This window comes from Molossus molossus, unplaced genomic scaffold (assembly GCF_014108415.1).
Source record: "Molossus molossus isolate mMolMol1 unplaced genomic scaffold, mMolMol1.p scaffold_m16_p_11, whole genome shotgun sequence".
Taxonomy (NCBI): domain Eukaryota; kingdom Metazoa; phylum Chordata; class Mammalia; order Chiroptera; family Molossidae; genus Molossus; species Molossus molossus.
The window spans coordinates 101,545,006-101,567,182 of record NW_023425346.1 but is presented as its reverse complement, the minus strand read 5'-3'; the positions used below and the strand labels follow the sequence as shown (position 1 = coordinate 101,567,182).

Here is a 22,177-nt window from a genome sequence, read left to right as displayed (position 1 = left end):
GATATTGTTAAAAGTTTTGTCTGTTTCTCCTTGCAAACACCTTCAGAGACAATTATGATTTAACAGCAAACTGGGTTGATCAATAGTGTCACAGTGCCTATACCTTAAGTCATGCTCACTAGATAAGATTCGATGTTTATATTTCATAATTCTACAAATGTTTACCTTAATATTTTTAAATATTTTATCTGAACACAAAAGTAATATATGTTCACTGTAGAAAAGTTAGAAAAGACAGAAATGCACTAAGATGAAAATTATCTGTAATCCAGTCACCTGGCAAAATACTATTCACATTTTAGGGTTCTGGTCCATTAAAAGTAAGATTGCATGTAATAAGATAGTTCTGACATCATGAGTAGGGTTCCACCTTCTAAGGGGCAGATCTCACTCTTTATCTGTAGGTCATCTATACATGTGTCAAAACTGATCATTCCCATTCTCATAAATATTGGCACACCATATACAGGCCACAAATCTAAAGTTATATGTTAAATACAAACAGTCCATAGGAAATGCAATATATGAAGCAGATGTCTTTGTAGAGGGTTTTGGGGAGACCAAGGTTGGCTACCTCATCTTTTTTGTAGGTCTACCAGGGTGAACCAGAAATCCGCCCTCAGCTCTTTCTGCAAGGGGTTACATTAGGGCCTTCTTTGGAAAAGAGTCTGTTTCCGATCTAAGGGTAAATGCCTGCCAGAGTACTTAGGAGCACAGTGGGGGAGGTGGTTGCCTCATATGCTGAAATTTCTATTTCAGCCTTGCTACTAGAACACAGCAGTGGTGGCAGCAGGGCTGGTCCCATTTCTCACATGCCAGCCAAGAGAGTCGACACATCCACCTGCCTACCAGCATAGGCTCCAGGAAGCCTGTAGGCTCCTTGCATACAATGTGGGCTCCGACCAGTGTCTTCTCCTCAAACCTAGATGGTGATCTTCCAGAAAGCACATCAAAAAGCCAAAGACAGCCCTGGCCGGTTTGGCTCAGCGGTTAGAGCGTCGGCCTGCGGTCCGGAGAGACCCGGGTTCAGTTCCCGCTAAGGGCGCATACCTCGGTTGCAGTTTGTCCCCGGCCCTGATTGGTCGTGCGGGTGGCAGCCACTCGATGTGTTCCTTTCACATCGATGTTTCTCTCTCTCTCTCTGTTCCTCTCTCTCCCTCCCACTCTACCTGAACAAAAAATGGAAAAATGTCCTCGGGTGAGGGAAAAAAAAAAAAGCCAAAGACAGCAAATACACAAGATGAAAAATAACAGAAAGCTATCTGGAAGATCCACAAATATTTGGAAATTATAAAACCATGAGTTAAAGAACTAAAGAGAGAATCTGAACTGACTAAAACAAAACATCAATATTTGTGAAAAATAGCTAAAGTAGTGATTTCAGGAACATTTAGAACAATAAATGATGAGATTAAAAAAGAAAGAAATGTGTCAAATCAGTGAACTAAGCTTCTACCTTAAAAAACTGTAAGAAAGAAAAGAAATTAAATCCCAGGTAAGTAGAAAGAAGAAAATAAGAAACAAGAATCAATGGATGGAAAATGAAATGAATAAACAACAACAACAAACCAAATAAACTAAAAAAAAAATGATTCTTTAAAAAGAAAAGAAAATAGATAAGTTTCTGGTGAGACTGATCAAGAAAAATAAGGAAAGAAAGACACAAATGACCAATATCAGGAATGAGAGAGGCAACATCATTTTAGATCCTGCAAGCATTAAAAGCAATTATAAATTACTTTAAACCAATAAATTCAACATTTTGGATGAAATGGATACTCTCCTTGAAAGATAAAACTGCCTAAGATTATTCAGGCAGAAACCCATATCGAAATATTCCTGTATCTATTTTAAAAACTGCATTCAGCCCTGGCTGGTTTGGCTCAGCAGTTAGAGTATCGGCCCACGGTCCAGAGAGAACTGAGTTAGGTTCCTGCTAAGGGCACGTACCTCAGTTGCAGTTTGTCCCTGGCCCTTGTTGGGGTTGTGGGGGTGGCAGCCAGTCGATGTGTCTCTGTCACATCAATGTTTCTCTCTCTCTCTCCCCGCCCCCCTTGCTCTATCTGAAGATGAATGCAAAAGTGTCCTCGGGTGAGAATTAAAAAAAAAACCAAAAACTGAATTCACAGTTTAAAACCTTCTCACAAAGAAAACTCCAGGCCCAGGTGTCTTCACTGACGAATGCTACCAAGTATCTAAGAAAAAATTATTACTGATTCCACACAAGCTTTCAAATATAGAATGAAATACTTTCCAACTCGTTTCATGAAGCCAGTATTAACTTAATACCAAAATCAGACCAAGAATCCTTCATAAATAAGTTTCTAAATTTTGAGTAAGTTTTTAAAAAATAGTTGATAGTCTTTATTTTTATATGTTTTTATTGATTTTTTCAAGAGGGAGAAATAGAAACATTGATGTGAGAAAGATAAACTGATCAGCTACCTCCTGCACACCCCATCCTGGGGATTGAGCCTGTAACCCAAGCATATGCAAACCAGGACCTCTCAGTCTATGGGACAACACTCAATCCACTGAGGCACACCGGCCGGGCTTGAGTAAGTTTTTATATTTTAAGTTCCACAGATGTGAAATTCTTATAAAATGTTAGCAAATAGAATTCATCAATATGTGAAAAGAATAATACATCATGAGCAAGTAATTCAAGGTTTGTCCAACATTAAACGTCAATATAATTCATCATATTAGCAAACAATGAGAAAACATATATAATCCTCTCAAAAGATGCAGAAATGGCATTTAACAAAATTCAACATCAATCCATGATCAAAACTCCCAGCAAATGAGTAATAAAGAAGAACATCCTCAACTTGATTAATAGCCCTATAAAAACCCTAGAGCTAATGCCAAACTCAATGGGAAAAGACTAAATTACCTTTCCTCTGGATTAGGAAAAAGACAAGGGTGTTTAGTCTCACCGATACCATTAAACATGGTATTGGAGGTCCTAGAGAATGCCATTAAGCAAGAAAAAGAAAGAAAAGGCATACAAACTGGAAAGGATGACTTCCACAATGCATGTAAGTGGGCCAAAGGACTACCATTTCCCATTACAGAAGTGGCCAACCTCCTACATAATGCCTGGACTCTTTATAGAAGACATTTTCATTCTTTGAAAGTCCTGGAGCCAGCATGCTGCGTATGACTTGGACTCTGCCTCAAGACTTTGAATGTGAAGAGAATGACACAAAGACAAAGAAGTGCTTAGGATTCATTCATGGTCTCTTAAGTGGTTTCTAGTGAAAGTAGTGGCCTAGCAGTGTCTGGTGGCAGTGCTGTTCTGAAAAGGCAGCAGTAAGAATTGTTGATATCATGGCCAAACTAATCCTGATAAAAAGACGATGGCAGGACTTCTTGCTCTTGCCTCTGTAGATTTGCCTTGGTTCCTACACATGACTCTTTCAGGGCGTTCAAGACTCAACTATTTCTGTGAACTCTTCAGTATGCTTCCAATAAATTCCTTTTCCAACCACAGTTGGTTTCTTTTGTTTGCACCAAAAATCAAGACAGTTAAAGATTCAGGTCTCATTCATGTTAATTAATTAAAATGTTAATTAATTTTCAAAATGACTACATTATTACCTGTGTTCTCTAGAATGAAGTTCTCACTGAGTATCTGGGGAGTCTGTTGTCACTGTCTTTGAAGTTTGAAGGGCATTCTGAAAATTCATTAGTATTTTGAAAATTAATGAAACTTGAATTACCTCTAACCCATCTAAAACCATTTATTATTTTCACAGGTTACTGAGGTTCTGTTTTCTACATACATCTCCTAATACTACCGCCTTTACCTGTCTAGGTTCTTAGTGGAACTCTGGTTGGGGAAGGAATTTATTGGAAAGATATCAAAGAGCTCACAGAAATCGTGAGAGACTTGGAGAACCTGAAAAGGGGGTGGAAACAAAGAATTACATGTTCAAACTCTAAATTCTTGATTCCAGGCTAATGGGAAACTCAGGGACTTTCTATGTATATCAAAAAGATACTCTGAACCTCTTACAGGATAAGATGGAAAAAAATTAAAAGGGTGATAAATGGTTACATCATAGAAGTCAGGGTTTCACTAAGTTTTTTATGTGAGAAGTGGGGGTACTAATCAGATGGAGTTAGACTCAGAGAAACAGATTTACATACACACACGATATTGTATTGGAGGATGGTTAGTTCCAACTGACCTTCCATTGTCACAAGTCATAAGTAGACTATGATACCATTGTATCCATTCTAAGGGTGATCTCTAAAGACACAGCAGAGCAGAAACTTTCTCCCTGCAACAGAACTTCAAGCAATATATCCATGGTCTACTTTGGCGGAGGAAAGATGGCCTGATGGGCAGTGGCTACAAGTTTAGCCAGAGGGATAAGGACCTGAAAGAAGCAAGTTGACAAGGACACCTGGGGAAGAGACATATGGATGAAATGGGCCTACTGGAATGGGCCCAGAGCATGACTATTTGTATTCCATGAGAATGCTCAGCAAAAGACTTCCATTCTGGAGGCAGAATAACCTGCCCTAAGAAAGTCAACCAACCTCATTCCCCAGTCACTGCAGTGCTTGTTCAATGGACATCAGTACAAAGTACATGGTAGCAGGAAATGATCTCCATAGTATGAACTTCCTCTCACTAACAATGACCTGGCCAGCACCCTTGCAGAATGCCAGTTTGCCAGTGCCAGCCACCAACTCTGAGCCTCTGACACAAAAGCACAGCAGGAGGACCCACCAACTACTTGATAGCGGGTTAAGTTTGCTGAGCTCTTCTGTGATGGAGAGGGTAGTATTCTCCATTAATAAAAACAACAACATTCATTCTGGGTTTAGGTTTGCTACCTTCACTGGTTCTACCTACCTTGCTTGTATAAATACCATAATCCATAGACTTACCATATATCTCTTAAGCCATTATGTTATCACATTCAACATTGTTTGTAGTCAACAATTTCTCCTCATAGAATTAGCACAGCCCATTGAATTCTCCAATTAGAATGGTGCAATGGTATACTGATGGACAAAATCGGTAAGCAACATCTTTGCAGTACTGCCCTTCACATAGAACATTGCTCTCAATACACTAGAGCTGTGCCCTTGGTCTGGGCAGGGAGGAATTGACCCTTTCAATATCATACTTAAGACTCACTCACAATAATCACAATAATACTCACCTTCATAGCTGAAAGGTTTAGTACCTCCAGGACACAGTAGTGGTTCCTCTGAATTGGAAGCTAAGACTCTAAGAAACCTGACTAATAGAACAAGGCATAAAATACACTGCCCACTTCCTTCCTGAAAAAACATTTGCAACTCAAACCAGCTGAGAGATGACTCAGAAGTAAGGATCCAAGAATGGCAAGTAATAATATAAAGAAGCAACTCACATATTATGTTGAGACAATATGAAATTGCCAATATATTTGACCCTTTTTACCTGTAAAATACAATTTCACATGATTCTACCCTACAGCATCAAAAATCACATAAAATAATTAACCACATATATAATCAGATAGTATAGTTTCTTGGAAAAGTATAAGCAATGAAGTACAGCATACAGAGGTTATTAGAGAATTAGACTAATACTCAAAGAAATACATTCTTGTATGTGTTGGGAGTCTCAGTAACAGTATTTGTGAGGCAGACTTAAAACACAATGGCCATCCTACTCTTACCCAGTGAGGCTGGAGTGGCCAAAAATGACTATCATATGCCTGAAGTAAGAAAGGGCCTAAAACACTTAAACAGAAGGCATTTTATAACGTCCAACTTTTAAAGCATAATAGTAACATCCATGAAGAACTCATTATTTAAGGATGACGGAAGGAGGAGCCATCCCAGGTGCTCTATTAAAAAGAATTACATGCCCTAGCCATTTGGCACAGTGGTTAGAGCATCAGCCTGTGGACTGTAAGGTAATGAGTTTGATTCCCTTGTCAAGGACACTTACCTGGGTTGCAGGTTCAATCCCCAGCCCCAGCCGGGGGTCATGCAGGAGGCAACCAATTGATATCTCTCTCTCTCTCTCTTTCTCTCTCTCTCTCATCAATGTTTCTCTCTCTCTCTCTCTCCTTCTCTGCCCCTCCCTCGTTTCCACTCTCTCTAAAAAATATCAATGTAAAAAATATCCTTGGGTAAGGATTAACAACAACAAAAAGTACTACATGCAAAAAGGAAGAAAGGAACCACCAAAAGAAATGGCAGAAGGATAAAACATAGTTACAAGTATGTGGTCATAGAAATGACTATCTTGACCAAAGATATTTGCAAGAACTAGTGTTTTAGACCTAGAAAATAAGAAGAAAGGAAAAATAAAACCATCACAGACATGCAGTGTATACTGGAGATAACTAATGAATAACTGACACTATTTGAAAAAATAAGGATGACAGAGAAAAAGCTTGAGAGAAGTGAGAAAAATAAAATTGAAAAGTACAAAAAGTTTTTTAAAAGATTATAGAGAAAACAGATACTAAAGGCAGATGAAGGAGATCCAACATTGGCATAACTGTATCCCTGAAGGAAGGAAACAGATATATGGAACAGAAAACCATTTTCCAAGATACCAGTTAAGACAACTTTCCTGAAATTAAAGAAATTTTACAGACAGAAAGGGTATACCATGTTTCAGGAAAAAAACTAATGCAGAAAATCACCACTGGAACATATTCTAGTGAAGTTATTGGATTTCGAAGATGACAATTTTAATGCAAGAACTCAGGGAATATAGTTCTCACAAACCTTTTTTGAGAAACTACTGGATGAGGAACTATGGCCTACCAAGATGTGGAGAAGTCTCTCCAAGAAGACTGGTGCTTACTACTGGATCACTTCTGTGGGTGGGCAGGTGAAAAGAAGCAGGACAACAGAAAGCAGGTGAAGATAGATCTAATATTAATTGTCAGAATAAGTCATACCAGTCATTGGACATTTACTGAAATTTAAAGAAAAATAAACTGCTCTTTTGTTTTTTCAATTTTATTGGCACTTTGTGTCCTGGCAAAAATTGTCATCAGGTTATATTCTGAATCCAAAGAAGTTTGATTTATTTATTGAAAGTACAACATGGCTCATAAAGACAAAATTACATTTCGGTATGGCTTCCAAATGTGATCAATGACTCCAAGTTTCTATTATAGTAATTAACATTTATTTTACTAAGTTCCAGAGAACATTTCTCAAGTACCTTATTTAAATAAATTTATTATCGATTTTCATTGGAGATCTATTTGATAGCAGCACGGACTGGGCAGTTTGCAGGAGATAAAAATTTAAAAGGTCAGCATGCTGAAAAAGCTCATGCATTTGGGCCTTAGATGCCTCCAGAAAGAATCCCACGCTGTCTACTTGCGCATAAATTCTGCCATCACCCTAAAAGGCAGAATATCTTAGGGTCTAAACAAAAGCAGAATCTACTAGGGAACTGACATATATTGTGTAGTTGTCTAACAGAAGAGTTTGTTTTTATATTTTAATTTCAGTGTTAATTTCATTTAAAATGAATACTTAAAGTAACTTACCCTTTTGTGTGTTACAGTTCAAATATTATAGCTCTTGAAGTACTCTGTCTTCTATTCACTGTCTAAAGAAATGGCAACAATTGCTTAGGACAACTCTAATTAACTGTTGCAACAAAAGGTCTGGCCCATTCTCTTAAAAACCACACTTCAGCCTACTCTGCATTTAAAAATGTCTTTCAAAAATAACTTAGCAATCCTCACAGTCAAGAGGGCCCTACGGAGACATGACAACTAAATGTAACATATAGGTATCCTGGATGGGAGCCTGGAACAGAAAAAAAAAAAAAAAGTGTTTTTTTTTTAAATCAAGAATTTCTGAATAAAAGTATGGACTTCAGTTAAAAATAACTTAGCATCATTGGTTCATAAATTGTAACAAATAAATTCAACATACTAATATGTTAATAATAGGGAAAGTAGATGCAGGGGTATATGAGAACTCTCTGTACTATCTTGACAATTTTTCTGTAAATCTGAAATTATTCTTAAAAATAAAGTTTATTTTTCTTTATTGATTCTAGCGAGAGAAGGAGGGAGAGGGAGAGAGAGATAGAAACATCCATGAGAGAAAATATTGACTGGCCACCTCCTGCATGTCCCCCATTAGGGATTTGGCCTACAACCTGGGCATGTGCCATCATGGTATATTTGTTCAATTAATTATTATGCATTTTAGAAAAATAATTTTGAAGATATAGCAACATAATAAATGACTATGACATAAAATGAAAGAAAAGAATTTGTATGTAGGTATAGTATAATTTTAAGATGCAAAAAAACTCAGGATAAGATTAAAAGGGAATACCTAAAAATGGTGTTAGTTATTTTATAGAGGGAGGATTATGAGTGACTTTCTTCTCTATTTTCCACACTTCCTTTAATACTGTAACATTGCTTATTTAAAATTACAGAAACATTTATTATAATCTAATAAAAAACTGTGGTGCCCAGTATTGGTTTTCTATCTAAGATTCATTCCCCTTTTCCTCTCTCCTAACAGAAACCTAGTATTTTTCATCTCATCTTCAGTTTCAAAGGCAGAGCTTCATTATTCTAATAAAATCAGTGCATGTCTCCCTTGGGGACTGTAATCAATATCATGACAGGCAGATGCATTTTACTCCTTTCTTGTTGGATGTGGTCAAAAAGCACATAGAGCCTGACCATACTTACATGTAGCCGCTGTCTATGTGGCCTTAGGGAATCTATAACTAGATCACTGAAGAGCACAAAGGCCACCTGATAACACCATGAAGTCGCTAACTACTGGGCCTGGATTCCCACATATGTGAGATAATAAATTCCTTTACTATTAAAGTCAATTTGGGTTAGGGTTTTCTATCACTTGGTGCTACAAGCATCCTGACAAATATAAAATATCTTCCATGAAAAGAAAACTTCCCTTTCCCTTCCTTCACTCTACAGCAGAAAAGGTAAAGCTCTTACTACCAAAAATAGAATCTCAGGACTGTACACACTGACACAGTACTGCTGGTTCTACAGCATAAAAATTCTATAAAGGCTTGTTCCTAACGCAATATATTACTATCTTTTTAAAAATACATTTTATTGATTTTTAGAGAAAGAGGAAGGGATAGAGAGATAGAAACATCAATGTGAGAGAGACACATCAATAGGCAGCCTCCTGCACGCCCCCTACCCCAAACCCCAGGCATGTTCCCTGACTGGAATCGAACCCAAACCTCTCAGTCCATGGGACAATGCTCAATCCACTGAACCACACCAGCTGGGTTTTTTTAAATCCTTACCCAAGGATATTTTTCCATTGAGTTTTTCAGATAGAATGGGAGGCAGGGAGGAAGGGAAGTAGACAGAGAGGGAGCAAAAGAAACATCTATGTGAGACACGAGACACATCAACTGGTTGCCTCCTGCACAACCCAAATCACAACCGATGTAATCAACTGAGGTACAGGCCATTGACTGGGAATCAAACCCATGACCCTCTGGTCCTAGGGTGAATGCTCTAGCCAGTGAGCCAAACTGGCCAAGGCTATATTACTATCTTAAAGACACTCCCTTTAAGACTTCATGTTGAACTCAAACCACAAAACATAAATCAAATTCATTTCACCTCATGGGATATAGGAGGAAGGCCAGGAAGTCATCCCTGTCCCCCAGAACAGATCTCTCCCCTCAGTACTATCACTCTCCTCTGGTTATATCTCCTTCCTGGCACATGCCACTTTCTAGATGTGTTACAGTGTTTTTTGGTGCATCTCTTCTTTACCAACAGATGAGGAGGATCATCCTAAAGAGAATAAACATTTCTATACTTACCTGTCAGGGGAGATACCATAATCACTAAAGAGAATAAACATTTCTGTATCTTACAACAAGACTTGTTCATTACATGATGGTTGAGTGAACAACTGAATAAATAAATGCTTTTGAGCCTGGGGAGAAAAGGCATACTCATCTTCCTTGAAACTCCAAAGGAAAACTAAGAAAATTGAAGATAATAAAGCAAACAAAACCCAAGGACAGGTATTTAGGTAAACTTTTGAGTCCTTTAATAACCAGTTGCCACATTATCAAAATTATTAACAAATCCAAAAATATCAGGAATAAGAAAAAATGCCTGCTCTATTGCTCTCATTTACTGGTGTGGAAAGTACCAATTGTGAGTTGCCGGTTCAGTAAGATAAGAAAAAAATGTTATAGAGATTAGAATGGAAGAAGCAAATCTGTCATTATGTGTTGATGATGTGATTATCTACATAGAAAAATCCAAAGCAAACAACAGTATATCTAAAGTAATTAATAAGGGGATATAGTAAGATGGCTAGAGCTAGAATTAATATACAAAAATTAATTGTAATTCTACACACCAGTACTAAAAAGTTAGAAAATGCAACTTAAAATCCTGTTCTTCAGAAGTTAACATTAACAACATGAAAAGACAACTCATAAACTGAGAAGGTATCTTCCATGTAGTAACTGCTAGAAGGATTTTTTTCTTTTTTTTAATCCTCACCTGAGGACATTTTTCCTTTTTTTTTACTTTTGTTCAGATAGAGTGGGAGGGAGAGAGAGGAAGAGAGAGAGCAGATAGAGTGGGAGGGAGAGAGAGGAAGAGAGAGAGCAGATAGAGTGGGAGGGAGAGAGAGGAAGAGAGAGAGAGAGAGAGAGAGAGAGAAACATCGACGTGAAAGAGCCACATCGAGTGGCTGCCATCCACATGATCCAACCAGGGCCGGGGACAAACTGCAACCGAGGTACATGCCCTTAGTGGGAACCGAACCCAGGTCTCTCGGGACTGCAGGCTGGCGCCCTAACTGCTGAGCCAAATTGGCCAGGGCTAGAAGGATTATTTTCTATAATTTTTTTTTAATCCTCACCCAAGGACATTTTTGCATTCATCTTCAGATAGAGTGAGAAGGAGAGAGAGAGAAAAAGAGAGAGAGAGAAATATCGATGTGAGAGAGATACACCCAAACCCCAACTGGGGCCAGGGACAAACTGCAACAGTACGTGTCCTTAGTGGGAACCGAACCCGGGTCTCTTGGGACCACAGGCTGATGCTCTAACTGCTGAACCAAACCGGCCAGGGCTCTAGAATATTTTTAAGTCTAAAAAATCAAATGCCAAAGGGCCCAATTAAAAGTGAATACTAAAATGAGTTGGTGAAAGCTTAATGAGAAACAGAATAATTGCATAGTCTCAAAAAAAAAAAATCTTCCCAAAAATATAGTATAGGAATTACAAGGAAAAAATAAGTTCGAAATCCTGACAGATACCAGCTTAACCAAGTGATCAACATCAATGTACCCGCTATGCGATGCACATTGCTCTGTGGTACCCTTCCCAATAACGCAGATCCTCAATTTAATCATGAGAAATCAGTAGACAAACCCAAACTGAGGAACATTCTACAAAATTACTGACCAGTACTCTTCAAAAGTATCAAGGTCATGCCCTAGCCAGTTTGGCTCAGCAGTTAGAACATTGGCCCGCAGTCAGATTTGATCCCCGGCCTGGTCAGGGTCGTGCAGGGTCTCTCACACTGATGCTTCTCTCTGTCTCTCTCTCTCCTTCTGTCCTTCCCTCTCTGTCTAAAGATCAATGGAGCTTGGCCTGTGTGGCTCAGTGGATTGAGCATCGCTTCTCTCTGTCTGTCTCTCTGTCTCTCTGTCTCTCTCCTTCTGTCCTTCCCTCTCTGTCTAAAGATCAAAGGAGCTTGGCCTGTGTGGCTCAGTGGACTGAGCATCGCCTCATGGACTGAGAGGTCCTGGTTTGATTTCTCGGTCAAAGCATATGCCTGGGTTGCAGGCTCGATCCTCAGTAAGGGGTGTGCAGGAGGCAGCCAATCAATGTTTCTCTCTCACATTGATATTTTTCTCTCTCTCCCTTCCTCTCTCTCTAAAAAATCAATTTAAAAAATTAAAAAATAAATTAATTAAATAAAATAAAAATCAATGAAAAAAAATCCTCAGGTGAGGATAACAACAACAAAAAAGTATCAAGGTCATGAAAGATAAGGTAAGGAATCATCACAATTGAAGAAACTACTGCAACATCACAAGTAACTACAATGTAGGATTCTGGACCAGATGCTCAAACAGAAAAAGGATAGGAGTGAAAAAGCTGGTAAAATTTGAATAAATTTTATACTTTATTTAAGAGTATTGTACCAAGGTTAATTTCTTTTTATAAGTATTCTTTTGATAAGTATTCGAAGGTAATTTAAGGTGTTAACATAAGAAGAATCTGGGTAAAGGATATATAGGAACTCTCTGTGCCATTTTAAAAATTTCTGTAAATTTAAATTATCTAAACAAAAAAATTAACTGTGAAAAAAATGTAAAGACACAACATTTTCTACAAGAGAAACATAATGACCATACTATAGGAAAAGATGCTCAATCTCATTAGTAATTGGGAAAATATAAATTAAAATAATAATGAGATACCATTTTATACCCACTTGATTGGCAAAAACTGAAGAGTAACAATATCAAGTGTTGATAACAATGTGAAGCAATGGAAACTCTTATACAATGCCAGTAGGACTAAAAATGAGTGCAGCCACTTTGGAAAATGGTTTGGCTATAAAATTATAAAGTTAAACATGTACATATATGTGTGATACAATAACTATACTCAGTGTCTAGAGCAACTTGAGTTCATAAGCACTTAAATATTTGTAAAAGCATTGTTTATAACAGCAATGCTTTTTTTTTTTTTTTTTTTTTTTTATCCACTGAGATAAATTATGGTATATGTCAGAAAATGGGAATATTATGAATTAAAAAGAATGAAATAGCCTTGGCCAGTTTGGCTCAGCGGTTAGAGCATTGGCCTGCGGTCTGGAGAGACCCGGGTTTGATTCCCGCTAAGGGCACGTGCCTCTGTTGCAAGTTTGTCCCCAGCCCTGGTTGGGTCGTGTGGGTGGCAACCACTCGATGTGTCCCTTTCACATCGATGCTTCTCTCTCTCTCTCTCTCTCTCTCTCTCCCTCCCACTCTATCTGAACAAAATATCAAAAAATGTCCTCGGGTGAGGATTAAAAAAAAAAAAAAGAATGAAATATATATCTTAGAAATATAATGTTAAATAAAAAAGCAAGTCACAGAAGAATATATGTAGTATGGTATTCTTTTTTTTTTTTTTATCCTCACCCGAGGACATTTTTCCATTTTTTGTTCAGGTAGAGCGGGAGGGAGAGAGAGGAACAGAGAGAGAGAGAGAGAGAAACATCGATGTGAAAGGAACACATCGAGCGGCTGCCACCCGCACAAACAACCAGGGCCGGGGACAAACTGCAACCGAGGTACATGCCCTTAGCGGGAACCGAACCCGGGTCTCTCAGGACCACAGACCGACATTCTAACCACTGAGCCAAACCGGCCAGGGCTGTAGTATGGTATTCTTTGTCGTCGTTGTTATTGATTTCTTTTTAGGGAGAGAGGAAGGGGAAGAGAGAAAGGGAGGGAGGAAGAGAGAGAGAGAGAGAGAGAGAGAGAGAGAGAGAGAGAGAGAGAAACCAATTTGTTGTTCCACTTATTTATGAATTCATTGGTTGATTCTTACATATGCCCTAACTGGGGATGGAACCCACAACTTGGCATACTGTACACAATACTCTAACCAACTAAGCTACCCAACCAGGGTTAACATGGTATTTTTTTTTAAAGGTTCAAAAAACAAACAAATCTAACACTTTTAGGAATATTAAATGTGGATAAATTAAAAAGAAAAGCACATTTCAATTAGCATATTTGAGATAGCACTCATGGTTCAGAAAAAATTAGGGATTACGATAAAAAGGAACACACAGGGATCTTCAACAGCATTGTGCTATATTTCTTAATTTGGGTGGTAAGTTCATGAGTTGGTTTTAATATTAGAATTAAAAAATTACCTAAGTGTCAATGGGGGGAAGAGGAGGACATCTGTAATAATTTCAATAATAAAGATAAAAATAAAATTAAATAAATTACATAAGTGTTACATATTTTTTATCTGTGAAACATATTTTGCAATTGTTAATAAATATTTTTAAAACACATTTTAGATATATACCAAACTCTTAATAGTGATTATTTCAAAAAAGTGAAATTATGGCCCTGGCCGGTTCGGCTCAGCGGTTAGAGAGTCGGCCTGCGGTCCGGAGAGACCCGGGTTCGGTTCCCGCTAAGGGCATGTACCTCGGTTGCAGTTTGTCCCCGGCCCTGGTTGGTCGTGTGGGTGGCAGCTACTCGATGTGTCCCTTTCACATCGATGTTTCTCTTTCTCTCTCTCTCTCTCTCTCTCTCTCTCTCTCCCTCCCTGCCTCCCTCCCTCCCTCCCTCCTGCTCTATCTGAATAAAGAATGAAAACGTGTCCTCGGGTGAGGGTAAAAAAATAAAATAAAATAAAAAAAGTGAAATTATGGAATTTTTCGCTTTCTATAGCATATGTTTTAAATAATTTTGATAATAAATATATAATATATATGTATTTGAAAAAATTTTAAATTTTTCCTAATTTTGATATTGCAATAATAAATAATTGTGAGATAGAAAACTTTAGTCATTAGAGTACTTTATAATGATCACCACCTCAAAATTTCTCACTCACCAGAACTCCTCCATAAATACTGTTCCCAGTAATAGTCAATGATATTACAATCGGGTCCTACTTTAAAGATAATATTGGCCCTGGCCGGTTTGGCTCAGCGGTTAGAGCATCGGCCTGCGGTCCAGAGAGACCCGGGTTCGGTTCCCGCTAAGGGCACGTACCTCGGTTGCAGTTTGTCCCCGGCCCTGGATGGGTTGTGCGGGTGGCGGCCACTCGATGTGTCCCTTTCACATCGATGTTTCTCTCTCTCTCTCTTCCTCTCTCTCCCTCCCACTCTACCTGAACAAATAATGGAAAAATGTCCTCGGGTGAGGATAAAACAAAACAAAAAAGATAATATTGAAGCAATATTCCCAACTTCCTGTAGATGATAAGTGGGGTGTGTGTGTAAAAATTCTATATAAATAAGCATTAGGTCCATTGTTTGGGTGATGTGCACGTAAAAAGCTTCTTGAGGGAAGGAACCAGCTATAGATGTAAAAATTAAGACAAGAAAACCTCCAAATTGGCCTCTTTACCTTAAGGAAATAGGAGCACTTAAAAGTCATTAGTGTGCCCTGGCCGGTTTGGCTCAGTGGTTGGAGCGTTGGCCTGCGGTCTGGAGAGACCCAGGTTCGGTTCCCACTAAGGGCATGTACCTCGGTTGCAGTTTGTCCCCGGTCCTGTTTGGGTCGTGTGGGTGGCAGCCACTCGATGTGTCCCTTTCGCATCGATGTTTCTCTCTCTCTCTCTCTCTCTCTCTCTTTCTCTCTTCCTCCCACTCTATCTATCTGAGCAAAATATCAAAAAATGTCCTCGGGTGAGGATAAAAAAAAAAAAAAAGTCATTAGTGTGCTAAGTCATTCATCCTCCTTTCTCTACCACATATTCCTAAACGTTTCAGCCTTAGAACTAGGCTATACCCAGGAAGGTAGTCATATATCCTTGTAGTGATTATCACTGTCATCATCGCTCCTAAATAAATGCTCTCATGCATATTAGTCCATGTTGAAAACTCCATGCAGACAGATACAATAAGAACCTGCAAGTGGACAGCAATTGAACATCAGCACACAGAGGGCCCAGAACATAGTGAAAACCAAGTGTGGCAAATACACAATGTCTTTGGCTGCATATATTTACATAATGTTTCCTATAATCAGGAGGAGAGAACATGCTATTTCCCCCTTTTTCTGGCTCCATATTATGACATAGAAAAAGGCAGCAAGTAAGGAAAGGGACTTCAGGCAAACTGTGGGCAGATCAATGAAACAGACTGCAGAATGTGGAAAAGAAGCAAGGCTCAACAATACTGAATGATTTTAGAAAAGACCCTGAAGCTTGAGAATGAAGAATTTAATGCTGATATAAAGGGAGTACAGAGAAAGCTGAAAGCATTTAAGGATAAAAGAGAAGGCTGATGGTAGTAAAATTCTCTTACACTTTATACTACTATATTCAAGAAGATGCACTAGAAATTGTGGGTGAAGCTGACAACCGTGATGGTGTGTTAATGATTGCACACAGTGCGAGGAAAGGAACAATTTGGTAATCAAAGCCTGGATCAGGCCCATTCTCCTCCATTCCTTTAACATTTGCTCTACTTTGACCAGTGAGGATGCTCTCGATGTGAAGAATCTTTCTCCAAAGCTGACCCTTGCAGGCCACCAGGTGGAGCCCAACAGTCACAAAAGAGAGCCCCCTCCTCAGCCTGATTTGCTTTTTGTCTACTAGCCAGCTAGAGCCATACCCGCTGGAAAGGATATACAACATCTAAGTTTGATAACGCAAGTTCATAGGACTTCATAACTCAGCCTCTTCCTCAGAAAAATCTTCAGATAAGGAAAACATACTCATAAAAAGGTGAACTAGTCCTCTTGCACAAGAAGAAAGATTGGAGAGAGTTTTTTTCAATTTGCTAATCTTGTAGGCTATGCCTCGATGAAACAAACTAATTTATTCTGTTTGGGGTTTTTAAAAATTTTTTTGTTTCTTTATTGATTTTAGGGAGAGAGAGGAAGGGAGAGGGAGAGATAGAAACATCAATCAGAGAGAATATCTATTGGCGGCCTTCTGCATGCCCCCCACTGGGAATGGGGCCCACAACCTGAGCATGTGCCCTGACCAAGAATCCAACTGGCAACCTCTTGGTGCATGGGTCAATGCTCAACCACTGAGCCACACCAGCTGGGCTATTTTGTTTGTTTTTTAATACTAACCTAGTTACTCTTTCATTTTCCTACTAAATACAATTTAATGTAATTTAATGACCACCTCCCCAACTCATAATTACCTTATAAGAAATTCAGTGTCTATCAAAACTGAATGGAATAATAAAAGTATTTGGTTCCATCAGTCAACACATATTTCTGATTGTCTAATAACTAACACCTTATGAGTACAAAACTGAGAGATGAAGAAAATACCAGAACAGACGCCCTCTTCCCTCCACTGGCCACACTGCCTCCCTCGCCACACACATCGTCAATCAGAACGTCCCTCCTCTTCTTTCACTGCGCCCAGGCACTCTCTGCAATGGCACCTGCTGTCCTTCACTCTCATTGAAGTGAGCAGTACTGTGACCCATTCTCTATTTCTCATTTCAACAGCCTCCCATTAAGCCTAGGCCATACCATATTCAACCAAAATTTTTTCAACCCTGCTATACCTACACTGACCTATTCATTTTCCTTCCTCCCCATCCCTTACAGCTACCAAAGTTTGCTAGAGAAAATAATATAAATATGTCAATTTGCTCTAGGTCAATTCATGTGGTACATCTTCAGTTAGTCTTCAGTGCTGCCAAGAAACACTATTATGTTCCCCACAGTAGCTGCTGTAAAACTCTTCAATTTTCTTCAAGATTTATCATTAAATATTCAAGAAAAAGAAACCATGACAAATCTAGGAGAAAGAGACCATATAATATCTCCTGGAAAGGAAATATGAAATTATAAATTCTAGACTTTGGGACAACAGATTTCACAAAGGTCTAAGAAAATACAGGCATGAATTCCACTGCACGGGTTTCACAGGGAAAGATGATTTAAGAAGGTTGGGAAGCTCATAGAGCTGTATATGTGATCACACAATTACAGATCATCTGAGCTAGGAAGTCAACGTGGCTTTTTAAATATCCTGGACTATCCAGTACTAAATATGACAAGTACTAAATATGTTGCAATCTCTAAAAGCCAGCAAGGGTTCATCAAGAATGATTACGTTTAGGCTTTTTTTTAATAACATTATAGGACTAAGATTCACGAAAACATGGTAGGGGTGAGGTATAGAGGTGAACAAGGCTCAACTGAGATCTCTCATGACAATTCTGAGAACAAGATGAAAAACAACTTTTCTAACAACTAGAGGTTTCCAGTACAACACTAATCTTGGGGCTTCCCTTAACTAGAGACACCAGAGTGCCACTGGGAGTGCCAGAAAAGCAATGCTTACGCCAAAGGGGTCACCAAGATTGATGGCCTCCTGAAGACCCCTTCCAAAAGAAATTACATACTCTAGTAATGTGTAGCTTCTATTTAAACTTCTTGTTAAAGATTCTAAATTAGGGATTCTCCACCTGAGTTTATATACTAGTTGTATGTTGTTAACAAGTGCTGATTTTGAAATCATAGAACCTTGTTTCTCATCATTTTCTGTTCCAAACACCTTATCCTGTATTTTCTAGCTTGTTTTATTAGTACATCTTCCTAGTCAATGTCAGGGGGCCAGCAAATCATTTTGACCTACCCATCTGACCAGCCAGCAAACATTCACTGAGTATTCTGTCCTAAAGGTTCCCATGGCCAAGTAAATAACTTACATAAGCAATTATAATACAAACAGACGAGATACAATAATGGTATTATTAGATAAACTTTGGGAGCAGCCAAGAGGGAGGACTCAGAGTCAGGGAACATTTTTCGGCTGGACAGCTGATAAAAGTTTAAAAGTTGAGTATTTCACTAAACAAACTCTGAGAGGAGAAAACCACTGTTGGAAAAGGAAGTCCAGTGTGCAAAAGTTTGGAGCTATGAACAAACATAGTCATCTTGGGAAACAAAACAGCAAGCAATGAGGCATAAGTGAAGGGAATGGTAGGAGCTGAGGCTGCTCTCAGAGAACCATGGTTAAATGCATTAATCACCTTCCCGATCACCCAAGTTGGAAGCCTGAATGTCCATCCAAGATTCTGTCCTTCTTCTTCATGCCCCATTTGTAATCGGTCATCATGCCTGGGAGAACTGACCTTCATCTCCCCTGAATCTTTTCCTTTCTCTTGTTTTCTTCACTGCAACGCCTTTCCTGCAGGTTCTCCCATCTCCCCTTCCTGCAATAGCCCATTATGACTGCTTGATTCTAGTCATGTCCCTTCTCATCCACTCTGGACTCTCAGTGACTAATCTTTCAGCAAAGAGGCTTCCATTCTCCAAGAAACAATCCTGGATTTCCTTTTTCACCCATCTCCTCTAAATTTCCAGAAAATTACTTTGTTCCTGTGAAAGAATTTAGAACATTCTCTTTTGTACTATAATTAGAGCTCAAAGGCACAGGCCATTCCATCTGTCTGCTTTATCCACACTCTCTTATACAGAGTTGAGTCCCACAGTCCCTGCTAACTGGGCAGTGGGTCATCGGACCTTGGACTCCTACCTCCGGTTAAAACTACTGACCTGGGCAAATAACTGTCTCAAGCTAGATCAGTAATATTTTCAACCCTAGAAATTCTGTATTGTGATCCAGACTTCAGTATGTGACCTGCAGAGGCCCAACTGTGCCATTTTGGGGCCATGTATGTCATTCACAGGTAGGTGGCTACTGTGAAGAAAGAAGCAGAATAATACAGCCTGTGTGTAGAAAGGGGTAGAGAAATGATACCATGTGGAGGCTGACTGGTCAGGGTGGTTGAGAGTGAAGCTGTGATTCCTTTGCTGCCTTGTTAGTTCTGAGTTCCTCATGAGACCTGTCAATACTTCTGGCCCTGGGTTTTAGGAGAACCACCAGTCTCTTATATTAATCACCACTTTTATTTAAACCAGTTCAAGTAGGACTCCATTTCTTAGAATCAAATTAATCTTGTGACATTTATGTACAAGTCCTTCTGCATTAGGCAATAATTTCTTTGAATAAAGAAACCATAGCTTTCTACCTTTCTATTTCTCACATAATATAGAGCACAGTGACTTACACACAGTTGATCAACACTTGTCTCATGACCTAAATTTAACTACAGAAGTAAATGACTTGGGAGAAGTTTAATACTTCTAAAGGTAGAGTGTAGGGGCAGGGAAAAATTCAAAAGAAAACCGTTTTGGCTTAATTCAGTTTTTAGGCATAGTTTCTGCAGAAGCTAACCAGACACATTCAAACCCACATCAAGTACTACCTTCACGCTCCTGGTCGAAGTCTGGCCGGGAGGAGGGAAGAACCCAGGCAGTCCCAGCACAGCATGTTCTGATTGGGAAACAGTGACCTCAGTCCCTAAAGATCAGTAACTGATAGCCAGAACCAAAGGCAAGGCGACCACCAACATGCTCAGCAGCTGCAGCCCGCTCCCCTCATGAGACAGGCGTCATCTGAGAACTGCGTCATGAAGACCTGCCACATTTTATTTAAGATACGTTTACTCAAAGATTTTAAAAGGCATATTTCCACAAAATATCATTTTTAAGGTCTTTATAGTAAGACAGTAGAGGAAAAGTTAGCAGTTTTCCATCTAATATGAGAATCTTCCATTTCTTTTCTTTTGAAAAGTACATAATTAACATACGGTTATTATTTTTAAATATTCTTTCTTCGGCAAATGTCCTCGCTGCTTCAAAGACCTGACTCCTTTTTCAATTATTATTGTACTTTAACTCACAAGTAAGAGATCTTGATGAAGTAATGGCTCAGCTGTAAAAAAAAAAAAAAAGGGGGGGGGGCGCCTGTAAGACCATTCAAGCACTAAGAGAAACTCACACCCTGAAGATTTCCTGACTACACCCTTACAACTTGAAAACTAAGGGAAAATCCAATCAAGTACACACAATAGGACGCGACAGAAAGGCAGATAAAACTCAAGGCTGGATTTCCTGCTGTGATGTGAAAGCCTTCCCTTCTCACTGCCAAGCAGAGTGTGGCAGCCACAATCAACAGAGGCCAGGTGGCACAGCTACTATCGGGCCTTTTGAGTGAATGGTGAGAATCTGGCAAGCCTCTGAAGAAGGACTATTTAGGGCTGAAGGGGTTGACGTCACTTTTGGATAATGAATTAGGCTTAAAAATGATGACATTGCAAGCATACCACTTGAGAGCAAAAAAGAAAGTGCAACTGCTCCTGAGTGGGTCTGAGATCATGTAAATCATACTGATCTGCATGTCACTGAAAGAGTGGCACGGGACAGCGTTCCCTAAATTGCACTGGGCATGACATACAGATTTGACCTGCCTTACTTCACTAGGCATAAGCAGCTAGGTACAGGATAAACCCGAGCAAAGCAGCACATTATTGGCACTCACCACCACAGAACATTCCCAGGAGGCTCCATCCTATACAAGTTAGATGACCAACACACAAGTCACCAAAATAAAGTGTCAGAACAAACTCTTTTCTAGCTTGTATGCTTTTATTTTCATTTCCTGTGACATATAAACCAGACACCATCAATAATAAAAAGCTAAAGGTTTTTGTAAAAAGAAGACAGGACAGCATTTGATCAAACAGCTGGTTCAGCAGTTTCTTCAAATCAAAATAAAGTGGTTATCTATATTTAAGTTAGATTGGTTTCTGACAGCTTCTGTTAAAAAATGGTACCATTTTTCTACTTACAGAAAGGCTATTTAGTTTTTAATGCCATATGTGAAACCTCTGATCGGCAATACCAAAAAAGCACATCATTCAAACACACCTTCATATTCATATTTAAAGCATGGAGACAGGGGCCTCCTGAATATACCTGGAATCTGCCTACTTAACACTAGAATCTGAAAGGAAGGATCTGATTGTTTGATGCGATGAATTCTTTGCAGTTCACAAGTACAAACAAAAACAAACCAAAAAGGTGGTTGCCTAGCAATTCAAGGAACCTACAGGTGACCATCTGAGGTAGTAGCTCAAGTCAATTTCTTAAGAATCAGGACCAAAATCTGTCAAGTACCTATGCTTTAATAAAAATAATAATAATTACAATATACCAAATAAAAGTTTACCTAAAGGCCCTTTAAACCAAGTTCTGTTTGGGATCTGTGGTTTTCTTGCCAGAGCTCACCTACCCAAGGGCAAAATTGCTGTCCTCCTTCCAGTCCACGATGCGGCAGATGAACAGTGTGTTGGCATAATCTTTAGGCCGGGTCACAAAGTCTTGGGGACAGTCCTTGAGAGGCACATATATTCTAGGCACTCGGTGGTCCGAGGGAGAAAACAGGGCATATTTCCTAAACAGTTCACTGTTCTTATCAGCCAGGAGTTTGAGGAAGCCAGTTGCTGCTCGGGAATGCTTTTTCTCCACAATGTAAACCACCTGCAAACACCAAAGATATACTCAATGCTGTTTATCTACAGAACTGGGTAACAGTTGGGAGAAGTCAGCAAGAAACTGTCTAGTC

The 22,177-nt window shown here is 39.1% G+C and overlaps 1 protein-coding gene across 14 annotated transcripts in view; it reads right to left on the bottom strand.

The window, feature by feature from the left end:
• DIS3L2 (DIS3 like 3'-5' exoribonuclease 2) overlaps positions 1–22,177 on the bottom strand; it is a 340,082-nt gene that overhangs the window by 176,297 nt on the left and 141,608 nt on the right. For 13 of the 14 annotated variants that reach the window (XR_004958585.1, XR_004958587.1, XR_004958588.1 and 10 more), the window contains exon 8: positions 21,845–22,092. Coding sequence is in view for 11 of the 14 variants with exons in the window: in XM_036253315.1 (XP_036109208.1) it covers positions 21,845–22,092 (248 nt within the window). In the remaining 3 variants the exon portion in view is untranslated. Of the gene's footprint in view, positions 1–20,466; positions 20,486–21,844; positions 22,093–22,177 lie in introns of those variants that run through there. The other variant, XM_036253324.1, reaches the window with a different exon arrangement.